Source organism: Diadema setosum, chromosome 3 (assembly GCF_964275005.1).
Source record: "Diadema setosum chromosome 3, eeDiaSeto1, whole genome shotgun sequence".
In the NCBI taxonomy this organism is placed as follows: Eukaryota; Metazoa; Echinodermata; class Echinoidea; order Diadematoida; family Diadematidae; genus Diadema; species Diadema setosum.
The window spans coordinates 30,621,944-30,635,800 of NC_092687.1; the positions used below are offsets into that span (position 1 = coordinate 30,621,944).

The 13,857-nt window shown below is 37.7% G+C and overlaps 1 protein-coding gene across 1 annotated transcript in view; it reads right to left on the minus strand.

The window, feature by feature from the left end:
- Nucleotides 1-288: 288 nt before the first annotated feature.
- The window catches only part of LOC140226337 (b(0,+)-type amino acid transporter 1-like), a 132,779-nt gene continuing 119,210 nt past the window's right edge, over nucleotides 289-13,857 (minus strand). The window contains exons 8-11 of the mRNA XM_072306829.1: nucleotides 3,324-3,420; nucleotides 2,162-2,311; nucleotides 1,493-1,661; nucleotides 289-368 (exon numbers count right to left, since the gene is read on the minus strand). Of these exons, the coding sequence (XP_072162930.1) occupies nucleotides 289-368; nucleotides 1,493-1,661; nucleotides 2,162-2,311; nucleotides 3,324-3,420 (496 nt within the window). The remainder of the gene's footprint in view (nucleotides 369-1,492; nucleotides 1,662-2,161; nucleotides 2,312-3,323; nucleotides 3,421-13,857) is intronic.

Consider the following 13,857-nt stretch of genomic DNA (forward strand, 5'->3'; position numbering starts at 1 on the left):
TTTTTTGGGCAATAACATCTCATTTGAATTGAATTGAATTGAATTGAATTGAATTGAATTGAATTTAGTTGAACTGAATTGAATGATTGCTCCTCTTCCTATTTGTGCATCCTCCCATTAAAACATGGAGACGATCCGGGACACTGAATACGGTCGTGATGATTACCAGTGAACCAATACAAAGATAGTTCCCAATAAGGATGCAGAGGCACAAATCTTACCCATTGTCTAATATTACAGTCTTTTTAAACTTCAATCAAAGTGAGTATGTATCAGTAAGCCTCCTTTTCATATTTGCGTCTTCTCGTCCTTGTCATACGACGTCCGAATCACAAAGAGGAGCTTTTGCAGGAAACACGTGACTACATCTGAAAAATGATAGAGATAAGAGAAAAAGAGAAAAGAAATGAATATAAAATACATCTAATTGTCTCATACATCCCATCTGTGTACTTCCACATGCTTTTTCTCGTTTACCAATAGGTATCTTCTCAATGGTCACGTTATCATCGGAAATCTCAAGAGTATGTTTTATTATTTAAATAAGATCACACTTATCCTGTAAGGTATGGCATTATTAATATGTCGTCTACTAATCTGCCTTACTTTGGCAAAAGGAAGCAAGTGACATACTATCTGAACTTGAGTTATTGATGTTTTCATGATTCACATAATCAGCTCTTCTTCCAGGCCAAATTTCATGCAGAAACACCCATCCTACTAAGAGATATGTTAGATAAGATATCATGATGGTCTATTGACGTCAGTGTAAATGACAGCAACATTTTGCTCTTTTACGAGAAATGTCACTTTTGTCACTTGCTTCATTTTGCCAAAGTAGGGCAATAATTCCTCTTTTCTTTTCCCATCCATTCATTGAGTAACAGCTTAATGACGTTATGTATTGGTGTTGCTTTAAATGAATGTTATTCCAAACGAAATAACGCAAACAAAAGTGCGCCCTCTCTCGCACAGGAAATTACACTGCCTAGCAGTGCTATACAGCTTGTTATTCGGATTTCAACAAAAGTATTTCCGTCAAAAGGAAGAAAGAGTGAATGGTTGAGTATGAAGTTAGTGGTGTTGCTGCTGCTCTGTGAGTAGTGAAAGGTAGATGTGGAGAGAGTCAGAGAGAGTGAGAAAGAAAAAGAGAGAGAGACGTAGTTAAAAAAGAGAAAAGGGGAAGAAACGAGAGGAGAGAGAAAGAAAAACTAAACTTAGATTGATAAACTTCGTAAATCCACACGTGATGCTCTCAGCGCTGTGAAAGTTTTCAACCGGTTCGTGTGTGTGTGTGTGTGTGTGTGTGTGTGTGCGTGTGCGTGTGTGTGTATGTGTTTTTGTGTGTGGGCTTCAAAAATTTTTATTCTAGTCATTTACATCACAGACCATTTTATACTTTATGGGAAGTTTTGGATTTACATTTAACTCAGCGCAAATTGTCACTTGAACGCAACAGCGAAAAATTGTAGTCATAAAGTCTTTGACTCACTTATTCCAGGCAAGGTGATCTTAAGACGAACAAACACGATGTAAACGATGACGCCTGAGAGAATAAAGAGGAAGGCGTAGAGGAACTCGATGACCGGGTCGCTAATGATGGGAGCGACGATGAGATACAGGGAGGATATGACAAAGATGATTGGAAGCACAAGAGGGACCTGCAAAGAGAAAGTTGCAAAAGATTTTCATTGAGAAAGAAGTTATTGTTTATTCGATAATTACATTATAATTACAAAGCTTCACGGTGTCGGGAGCACATTTTCTTTTTTTAAAGAACTATACTAACCTTTGTTCTTATTTAACTGAAGTTGCTCCGCCTTTTAATAATTTTGGTTAGAAAATCATTGTAAAGTTGTTTTTACCAGTGTATGCGTGTATCTGTGTGCTTCAGAGTTCAGAATGATTTTATTTCCATATAAAGTAATACAAAGTTATATACATAACGCTTACATGAGTACATGATATTTTAAGGAACTTTAAATATCTTAAGGGACTTTAAATATTTTAAGGAACCTTAACTGTGCTTCATTGCATGTCTCTTCCACGCTCCCCCTCCTTACTCTTTTTTGTTACAAGCCATGCAATATCCATGTTTATAATCGTGTTTATTCTCTCCTACAATGATAACTATATGGACATACGACGACATAGTATTCACCTTAATCGGTCTTTCGCTATCAGGATGGGTCCGCCGCAACACAAGCAGGGAGGTAACGGTAAGCCCGTAGAACATCCAGACGGCGAAGCTGAAATAGTTGAGGAGCGAGTCGAAGTTGCTCATGAAAATGAGCACGGAAGCTGTAATCGACTGCCAAGATCGAAGAGAAAAGATCAGTAGTATGATATTAAAATGATTTGCAAAACTTTTTGTCCCTTATTCCACAATGTGGGACGAAAACACCAGTCAATAATTATTGTTCCAAAAACTTCTCATGGGATGTGCATTACTGCAGAATTTTAGAGAAACGACCCAGTAGTCTTATCTGTTTATGTCCAGGCTCCAATCACCCTTTGTGGCAATAGGAGTAGCATTAAGAGTAGAAGTAGTGTAGTAGATAACTTGATAGTAATTTGTAGTAGATAACTTGATAAAGACAACACTGTTAATAACGAGGTTAGTGTTAGTAATAGAAATGAATATTGTAGATATATTGAATATAATAATAATAATAATAATAATAATAATAATAATGATAATAATGATAATAATAATGATAATAATAATGATAATAATAAGAACAATAATGATAATGATAATGATAATAATAAAAACAAAATAACACTTGATCCTTGATTTTTCTTGATCCAGTGGCAGCCTATAGAGTGTTGCAACTAGTGCATGCCAGGATCGTGGGATAATAATCATCATTCGGCTGGCAGGAACCGACTTATATCAATTAATAAAAAGGGTTATGGTGAGTTAAAATAAGATTTGGTCCAAGGTCGTGGGTTGGTTCATACGGATTCAAATTCGAGAACTCCAACTGAAAGTCAAGAGGAATTCCGTAAAGTTAACAGGGGAGCAAGCACCACCCTTAAATGTTTCTTTTTATGTATCTTATTTTAAGAAAAAACAAAAGAAGGGCACGCCCGGTGCGCTCCCCCAGCCCCCCCCCCCCCCATCTGCACCGCACTACGCCACAGTAATCCCACATGCAGATAATCGCAATTACCAAAAAAAAAAAAAAAGCACACACACACACAGAAAGATGAAAAACAAAAAAAAAACAACAATTAACAAACGAAACAAAACATAACAAAACAAAACAAAACAAAATTAAACAGCTGAGAACTGAGACCATTGAATCGTCACTGCTTACTACGAAAATGATGGCGGGCTGCGGAGTAAATCTCTTGGCGTGAACCATGCTCAGTATCTGGACCATGTGACCTTCTCTAGCCGCCACGAAGGGTAGCCTGGATCAGGAAAAAGGAAAATAAAAGAAAGTGTAAAAGAAATGTCAGCGACACTTGAATGAAGTATATATAATAACGACCTCTGGCGAGGTAAAATCAACGCTGGGGGTTGAAAGACGTATGGTAGAAGATAGGAAATATCTCAGGGGTAAATGAATGATCTGACAACGAAACCAACAATTTGCCAGATTCTTCTAGGCGTTTTGAGGAGGGGTTGTGAGCACAAAAATAGAGGGCGCTATAAGTCCTCACTCCTTTTTCTCGTACGGAAATACAAGCATGTACAATCACGTATAGTCCCATGCCTTTGGGTCATTTTTACCTCCGCAAAGAGGAAGGGGGTAGTGTTTCTTATAGTGATCATCGGCGTTGGTTTGTCTCCGTGCAAAATAACTGAAAAACGTGTAAACGGATTTGAATGAAAATTAATTTTGGTAGTGATCCGGGAATTTTTAGTGAGTATTTAACGGATGATTGATCTTTTGCCATTATTACTTCATAAACTTGGGAGTTCTAGCTGCGCGTATTTGAGGTTTACATGCGCGCATCAAAACGAGTGACAATGACCAATGACAATGACAAGTTACTCATTCCATGTAACCATGACTGGTATCGGGAATGTTCAGTCTGTTATATGTATAATCAATTAAAAAGATTTTTATTATTAACAATATTTAAAAATTATATTTAGATTGTGACCCTATATTGATAAATTGTTAAACTAAAAGATAGCACTGAAAGATAGTAAAGAAAACAGTGAAGAAAAGACACGGCGACTTCCTAGTCTGCCGCGCAGCTGGAAGCTAATGACGTAACAAAGGTTGCTGTAACTGAAAAATTCGATGCCTGCATGGGTGGAGGTGCTTTTCTACTTATTATTCTTAAATTGATGTCACTGGACATAGTGATATTGGTATATGGGCGAATCGTATTCTTCTGGACGGATAACATTATCAAATTCAACTGAAAAGTCAGTTTCCTTTGTGTGGGAGAAATGGACTTATGACTGCATGAGGAAAATTGATTCTATAAGGAAGCATTTAACGTATGTAGGCCCTATGTATGTACGTTGTCTGCAGTAACAAGGCGAAAGTTTTCCATGTATTTTTTTTGTCCAATTTCTCTTTGACTTGCTACCGCTTTACTGCTTCCTGACAATGATCCAAAAGTATTGAAGCAAATGAGATCTACAATTTAAGTGAATGCATAATTGACTGCGATTTGAAATGTTGTCCAAAACCAACGAAGGTTGTATGATGCATGATATTCTTTTAGTTTCATTATTTTCAATTTTTTAATTACAGTCAAGAAGTAGGCCTATTGGAGATCAATTCTCTTATGTTTTGTGAAATAATAATAGATGATTGATCAAAGTGACACATATTGTATTGCTGTGATAGTATCATTATTTTCTAACAGCGGTTTTTAATTATGAATTACAAGTTATGAAAACGTTTATGCTTCTTCTATTAACTACAGATCTACAGCCGTGTGGTTGTTTAGTGTTCATCTTTTACGTTCGAGTTTGCATAATATAGTAATTTCTTGTTTGACAGCAGCCTGTTATGTTTAGGCACATTTGTGGTGTCTTCATTTTTCTTTACTGTAACTCTTAAAGCAAACAAACAAACAAACAAAACAAACAAAAAGTGCTGTAGCTCTTCCTTGCATCGATGAAAGTGAAACCGAGGCTTTACAGGGCTGAACCTACAATTCTGTTTTATTGTGCATTATGCGATTTATGCTCGTGTGTGTCCAGACATTATATGCGTGGTTACCGCACGCTTGTTTGAACATTTTCTACCCGTTTTCCATACAGCAGAATGCCTTCTATTTGTGATTGTACATCATAAAACAAACAACAAACAAAAAATCGCAGACACTGATTTTGTGTCATATCCAAAATAGGTGAGATGGGTCATCCTTTGTCAATCTGAAAACTTCATCTACATTATGGTTAAATTTCTTGTCGTAAAACAAATGGGAAATTGTGTTTTTTGCAATTCTCAAGAAAACCTTTTCTTGTAAAATAGTATGATTAAGTCTGTCTTAAAGTCCCCTTTTCATTTCTTTAAAAAGAATCAAACACTTTTCGCTTTCAACTCCAATACCTTAAAAATACACTTAAAAAATGATGCTGCTGCTTTGAAAATCAGTATTGGTCATGGGCAGAATGTGCTGATAGAATGAACAATTCAAGCTCAGTTTGATAACCCCTTCACTGCTTATGCGGCGGAGTTTTACATCTTGTTTTTTGGTCCCATTCATTGCAAGGCTATCACGGCTTAATAAGATTAAGCACTTGAATAGACCAAGGAGGTACTAGGCGACCTCCTTGAATAGACCTTGTTCTTCAGAGCCTCTTTTGTCACCAAACACTTTTCCATGCAGAGTGTGTGCTTTCTTTCCAATATTTAGATATGTCACCAGAGCATATTTGAGTTGTGCATCATTTCCAAGCTTAAACTCTGCTCTTTCAGTATCTATAGGCGTGTCTTCATCAGCCCGAAGTTCAAACTAGCGGGACATTTTGCGTTCTTGGAAAATAGCCCGATAGAGCGAATGTGCGTCTTCATCAGCTCGAACAGCCTACTTCGGGAAATTAGTCCGAAAATTGACGCATGCGCACTTTGCATCATTACTCTGCCTATCTCGCTGTCCGAAAGTGGATTTCCCGCTCAAAATCTCCTACAACACCGTATGTACGACACTACAACCAGGGAGGTGAGCAGTACAGCAAATTCTCTCCAAAGGGATATTCATAACGCTACTCTTCTGTCCAGTGACACATCTTATATGAAATGAACGAATTGCAATGTTTAAACAAATCCAAAATACACACAATCTGCAAGAATCTTTAGCTAAAGTAGAGTAGACCAGAAGAAGAAGTTTACAAAAAAACCAGCTAGCATGCACGGAATCACCTCCCTGGTTTTAAAGATGTCAACAACAGTAGGCCTAGTACACACACGTGATCCTTGAATACGCCGTGAGTGTATGCACTATACACAATCACTAGCTTGTACATGCGCTTTCAATAGCCAGCTGGCTAACCAGAAGCGTGGAGGGATCGAGAAAATTTCGGGCTGATAGAGACGCACCCGAAATAGCGCGCTATTTCACGAATTAGCGCTCTAGTTCACGAACTAGACCAAGATTTTGGGGGAAATTTTCCCGATCAAATAGCGCGCTATTTGCGTCTTCACTACACAGATAGCGCGCTATCTTGACATCGGACTAGTTTGGTAACCGCAAGATAGCGCGCTATTTTGAAACTTCAGGCTGATGAAGACACGCCTTATGTCTGGCTACTTTTTGTTGGTTTTGTGGTGCAGGGTTACATTTCCTCTTGTACTAATGGACGTCTTTGGGGCAAGCTGTTATGATTTATGATACAGTGGTAATTCTAACAGTTCTTAGAATCTAACAAATTGCAATAATGTTTCATTCCCATTCCAACCCTCATCGCCCTTACAATTCTTCTACACCATGCGAGTTGTGTACCCTATCAGCACTATGTATGTGTTACGCAAAATGTGATTTTAAATTCATCATGAAATATAAAGAGAATCATATCTGTACTTTGCTGACAACCCGGAAATGATCAATGCCACTCACTCTTGATATAGTGCGAGTGCTTGAAATAGTGCGATCTGATTGATGGACGCAACACTACAATTGCCAAGCAACAAATGGACGTTAAGTATCCTACTAACATTCTCTAATCGAAGCGAAAGTAAGATATTCAAATTCTCGAGTGCTCTTATCGTTAACATGAAGTGATCGCTGTTGATGGAAAGATTTGTTGAGCAAGCTGCACATATAGTTCTTCAGCGGCGATTCTTTACTATAGAAATGACATATTCCTACTTTCCCGGTATAAAGGCTGAAGGATTACCGTGCATAAAACAAAGTGAAGGTTGATATTGTATTTTTTTTTTTTTTTTGAATAATGAAACTCATCGTTTAAGATCAAGAATCTGGTCGTATCATACTGTCTTGAGCAACTTCCGCGTCAGGTTTAACTTAAGTTGACCGAAGGAACACGTAAGCAGCTATAAGGATACAAGAGCTAAACGTTTTGTCAGAATTGGAATCCGAAAAAAAAAATATTGACAAAATGATATGAATCATATAAGCAGCAAGCCATGTGCATTGAAGGAAGCAGTGCTGATATGGCGTCACGTATCGCACAATCAACAAACAAATTTTCACCTTGTCAAGTGTGTTTGTGTGTATTTGACTCTTCCTTCCCTTTTTATGCGTGTTGGTGCAGAAGTCAAATGAGGAGATCTGCCGTAGTGGCATCGCTTTGTTTGCTCTCAATGTAATATTTTTATTGGTAAAAATAGTGAAACTTTTTTTTTATTGTTTCAAATTATGCATTTTGGAAGTGAATCATGAACATAATCATGCCAAATTGAATTTGCAAATCATCAAATACAGTTGAATACAACAAATGAGAGAATTAATAGGCCCTACAGTTATATAACGTAATGGAGGAATGAATGCCTTTCTAGAAGCTATAAAGGCATAATTCACCATTTGCAGATAAAACAAAAGCCCAGCATTAGTGCTTCAAAATAGTTCTAAATGTGAGTTAGGGGTAGAAATAACCAATGTCAAAATTTGAACCAGTATAATAGATGTTAAGTACTGTTCAGTATACAAAATGTAAACAACAGTTATAATAAAGATGTTTCCAGACTAAACCGCCTACAGCTGTGGTTTAATGAGAAAAATAGTGATATCTCCTTATATTTAAGGCTTTATTACAAAAAAAAAAATAAAATGTATTTGGTAGGATGTTTTGTGATACAACTGACCTACACATTTGTATTAAAAGTGATATTATGAACATTTGTTTTAATCACTGCTCCCAAGCAAATTGCCAAAGGTAAACAAGACCTTTAAGTTCTTACGTGAAATTCGTCGTCGTAAAGAAAAACATAAGTGAAATGTATACGTCGGATGATATAACACAGGGATGTCCATCACATGTCACTACAACAGAGGAGTGAATCACAGCAACACTAGCATGAATCATTAATATGCTACATATATACCACAACTTCCTTACTTTCAATCCGATATTTGTGATTCGTCTACAATATTCTTTCCCTTCAATCTTATCACAATTGTTTCATGACAGGCAACTTGGTACAATAATGGTGGAGCTTTACCCATACTGTTCAAGGAAACCGGCTTGGATATCATCTTAGCGACACAGGGCTCATAAATATCTGAGAGAAAAGATCTTTAAAATAGCAGCGATGCGTCATCGAGACTGAAACAAAACAATAATGAATGAGCTTTTGTTCTAGCCTTCGATCAAAGCGCTTTCAATTGACCTCTCACTGCGTGCCAACTTTTCATTCTCAGTCTGAGATAAACACTCCACGTGCCTAAGAGGCTGAGGATTATGCTGCCCGGGAGAACGTTTGGTATCGAGACTAGTCACATAGTAATAACTTCTAGTACTATAATGTCAGCATAATGTATATTGTTTGGCCTCTTTGATGTAAAATGCAATTTCCCATCGCTTACAAGCCTCACGTATATAGACCAACGATATCATGTTTTGAGGAATCACGGATTTTTACCGACAGTCTGGAAGTTACAATGAAAATTTCAGTTTGGAAAAACGAATTACTTTTTAAGGACTTTATGTGCGTATTATGGATGGCAACAAAAGAGAATATTAAATGGATTATAAGTGCAAATGCCACAGGAATATCGTAAGTTGCAGAACGTTTTCTTATTGACTGATCATTTTCGGGAAAAAAAGTATACATATATATATATATATATATATATATATATATATTATATATATATATATATTATATATATATGTATATATATATATATATATATATATATATATATATATACAGCTGAAAAACGAGATATTCGGAAGAGAGCGCCAGCTTCCGCAAACCATTGCTGGCATTCTATAAATAACCCGGAAGTAATAAAATACTTTTTTGTACACATCAAGGTCATTTTATGTAAAATATGCTCTTTCTCTCTTGACTCTGAAATAATACATAGAGCGTGGAATTGACGTTGACAAAAATAAATGAAAGGGGTGTCATTGAACAGTGATAACAAATGATTATGTATATTATAGGTAAAAGGTAATAATTGTGATGTTAGATAAACCTGAAAACCACGGCATTATTTGGGGGGTTTCGATTAGTAGTACTTTTTCAGTTGTATGTTAGGAAAAGACATTTCTGGCTTCAAAGGGGAGGACATAAAGAGAGGAAGACACAGATAAATGAAATGAGAAAATACACAGACTGCAAGGTCGCAATACTAGTGTGCGGCAAGTTAAGTTTTGATTAGCGCTGATATCCATGCTGGCCATTCAGTCGAATCCCATTTCCCGAGCACAACAACAGTATTTTATTATTTTGCCTTCTTGTCGCGCTTAATCAATGATTCCTTGTTTCAAAATGTCTGAGAACCGGATTTTTCTCCTCCTTACATGAGAATCCAAAGAGCGATGTATGGCGTCCCTGCCGCATCGTCGAGTATCTAAAACACAGAAGATCCGAGGGTCGCAATGAGGTCATAATGTGCGTGCTGAAAACGCGCGCACTTTCCCAATCATAACGCACACACGTGTGCTCGCATCGGCCACCTGTCGCATGTAAGGTAGAGGTAAAGGCAATTTTCTGAATTGTCCAGAAAAATATTCCTTCAAGCTAATGAAAGTCATACACGCCTACACTACTGCATTATTTGAAATTACTACCTGGTTAAGTCGAAAACGTGTTGAAGTGATTGCTCATTTTGTCAGAGTGTTCTGGAATTCATAAAAAGGCATATTGTACTCAACGGCATTTTTGCCTGGATGCTCTTGTTGTGGCAATGTTTGTTGACCTGCGGCCGGGAATCACAGCTTTGATCGGAAATCTCCTCATTATGCACACTTTGCGGCGAGGATTTATTTTCCTTTTGTTGATATGATTGCCTTTGGCCACTTTATTTATGATTTTAGCGGTCATTCATGAGAAGCCAAATCAGTTAGTCTGACTTAGAAGATGCATTCAAAGAGGAGACGCCGGCAGGGGAATAGCCGCAAACAGGGCACTCGACGGTAGTAAATGCTCTATATAGGTCAGTGCGAAAGCAGCACATTCTATCAGAGATTTGTATCGCTATTTCTATAAGGAAAGACACACTTAATGTCTTAACCCTGTGCAGAAACAAATAGGGACATAATTCTGCTGTAACCATATCGGGGCACAGTCATTGCTATAATCATTTCTAAGGGAAGACAAACTTATTATCTTAACTCTGTGCAGAAACAAGTTGGGATATAACAAGAGGTAACCTCATCGGAGCAAATCCGAAGAAATTGAATTAATATTTCCGTGGATAACATTTTATAGGATTAGATTATTAATCCTAATGTGACTTCCTTGGCTAATGCTTAGACGCCACATTACGTCATATCGCCGTTTTGTGGTCAGTGTGATAGGAAACTTGTGGCATAAATTGTCAAAACTGAATAAAAGCACGGACTGAAGACAGTGTTTGTGTAGACTGAAGCTGATATTCATGTTTGTTATTTTGTGGACCAACTCAAAGGCGGTTAGAACATACAAAATAAATGCGAAATGAGAAAGTTAGGATTTTTAACATCGAAGCATGGCTAATTAGACTGATTACAGCACTGAAACTGGGAGCAATACATTCTAGGGGTCTTGTCTGTCAAATATGTGATTAAAATTCTAGCAGGGTATTTTTTCATCAAAGATTATATTGAGTGCATCGTCGGTGGTACACAATTAACCACGAAGGGTACCGGCACCAATGTGCGTGATGCTATGGACTTACGACAATATTCACAATTCATTTTCATATTGATTTATCCTCAATAAACCGATTAGAGGTAATAGCAATACACTATCTAGACCCTAGTCGATTTCACTGCAGGGAGGATCCAAAAATCAGAAAATTGGATGTTTTCCCCACGTTCAGAGAAACTTAGACAGCGGCCTGAATTTGCCGTACCGCGGCTCTCTGTGCAAACACTAGGGAATAGTTAGAAATCACGATGACGTCATCATGTGAGTGCTGAAAACGCGCGTACTTTCTCGTTCCTTGTATACAGGCGTGTCCGCAGTAGCCACCTGACGCACACGGAGGGGCATATCATGTTTCTTAATTTCCCTCAAATAACACCTTTTCCCGAGCAATATTTCATAATAGAAGACTCTTAACAATCAGCTGAAGGTCCAGTAGTCGTTTTCCTGTCTCCGCTGTACTGACGTGAAATATATATTTTGAATATGCTTGGTACATTAAAATATGATTAAAAAAATGATATCAACCTTCTTTTCTTGTCAATTACGCTGGTGTGCTCATGTACACAAACGTCCGGCCAGGCATCAAAATTGTTCATAGAAAACTGTTTACGTTTACCTTTATTAAGTAAAAAAAGGTCTTTTCCGTATCGTCACTGTAATTTCAAAGGCACTGTTTTACGAGTGAATTCGTCTGTAGGGCCAGACGAACTTAGAAATTCTCGGTTATAGAATTTAAAGAAAATATGACGCTGACAGGGATGCAGCCGCAGTCATGGCACTCGACGGTAGTACCTGGTCTAATCATGGCACTAAAAAAGAAGGAAACTCACATTAAGTTTTAATTACCACCTTACACCTTATATCACCTTTTAATCCCCCTTTTAGTGAACCAACTCGTAATTGGTTAGAATAATATAGAAAAATGCAAAATGAGCAAGTCATGATTTTATCGAAGCATGGTTAACTAGACTGATCACAGCACTGAAACAGAGAGCAATACATTCTAGGGGTCGAAGGAACTTTCTCAAATATGTGATTGAAATTTTACTAGGGTATTTTTTTACAAAAATTATATTGAGTGCAGCGTCCGTTATGCACAAGGAACCACGAAGGGTACCGGCACCAATGCGCGTGATGCTATTGATTTACGATAATATTCACGATTTATTTTTCATATTGATTTATCCTCAATAAACTGATTAGAGGTAATAGCAATGCCCTATCTAGACCGTAGTCGATTTCACTGAAGGGAGGATCCCAAAATCAGAAAATAGGGTGTTTTCCACACGTTCACAGAAACTTAGACAGCGGCGTGTGCTTGCCGTACCGCGGCTCTCTGTGCAAACACTAGGGAATAGTCCGAGATCACGATGACGTCATCATGTGAGCGCTGAAAACGCGCGTACTTTCTCATTCCTTGTATACAGGCGTGTCCGCACTGGCCAACTGACGCATACGGAGGGACATATCATGTTTTTATTTTCTTTCAAATAACACCTTTTCCGAGCAAAATTTCTCATATAGAAGACTCTTAACAATCATCTGAAGCTCTAGTAGTAGTTTTCCTATCTCCGCAGTACTGATGTGAAATATATGTTTTGAATATGTTTGGTAAATTAAAAGAGAATTTAAAACAAAATGAAACCAGCCTGCTTTTCTTGTCAATCACGCTGGTGTGCTCATGTACACAATGTCCGGCCAGGCATCAAAATTGTTCATAGAAAACCGTTGACGTTTACCTTTAGGAAGTAGAAATGGTCTTTTTCCGTATTTCACTGTAATTTAAAAGGCACAATTTCACGAGTGACTTCGTCTGTATTGCCAGACGATCTCAGAAGTTCTCAGTTATAGAATTTAATAAAAAAGATGACGCCGACAGGGAAGTAGCCGCAGTCATGGCACTCGACGGTATTACCTGGTCTAGTCATGGCATTAAAAAAGAAGGAAACTCACATTAAGTTTTAATTATCACCTTACACCTTATCAAATTATTATCCCCCTTTTAGTGGACCAACTCGTAAGAGGTTAGAATAATATAGAAAAATGCGAAATGAGAAAGTCATGATTTTATCGAAGCATGGTTAACTAGACTGATCACAGCACTGAAACTGGGAGCAATACATTTTAGGGGTCGAAGGAACATTCTTGTCTGTCACATATGTGGTTAAAATTTTTAGTAGGGTATTTTGTTTTTTACAAAGATTATATTGAGTGCAGCGTCCGTGGTACACAAGTAACCACGAAGGGTACCGGCACCAATGGGCGTGATGCTATTGATTTGCGACAATATTCACGATTTATTTTTCGTATTGATTTATCCTCAATAAACTGATTAGAGATAATAGCAGTACCTTATCTAGACCCTAGTCGATTTTACTGAAGGGAGGATCCTAAACTCAGAAAATTGGGTGTTTTCCCCACATTCACAGAAACTTAGACACCGGCCTGTATTTGCCGTACCGCGGCTCTCTGTACAAACACTAGGGAATAGTCCGAGATCACGATGACGTCATCATGTGAGCGCTGAAAACGCGCGCACTTTCTCGTTCCTAGTATACAGGCGTGTCCGCAGTGGCCACCTGACGCATACGGAGGGGCATATCATGTTTTTATT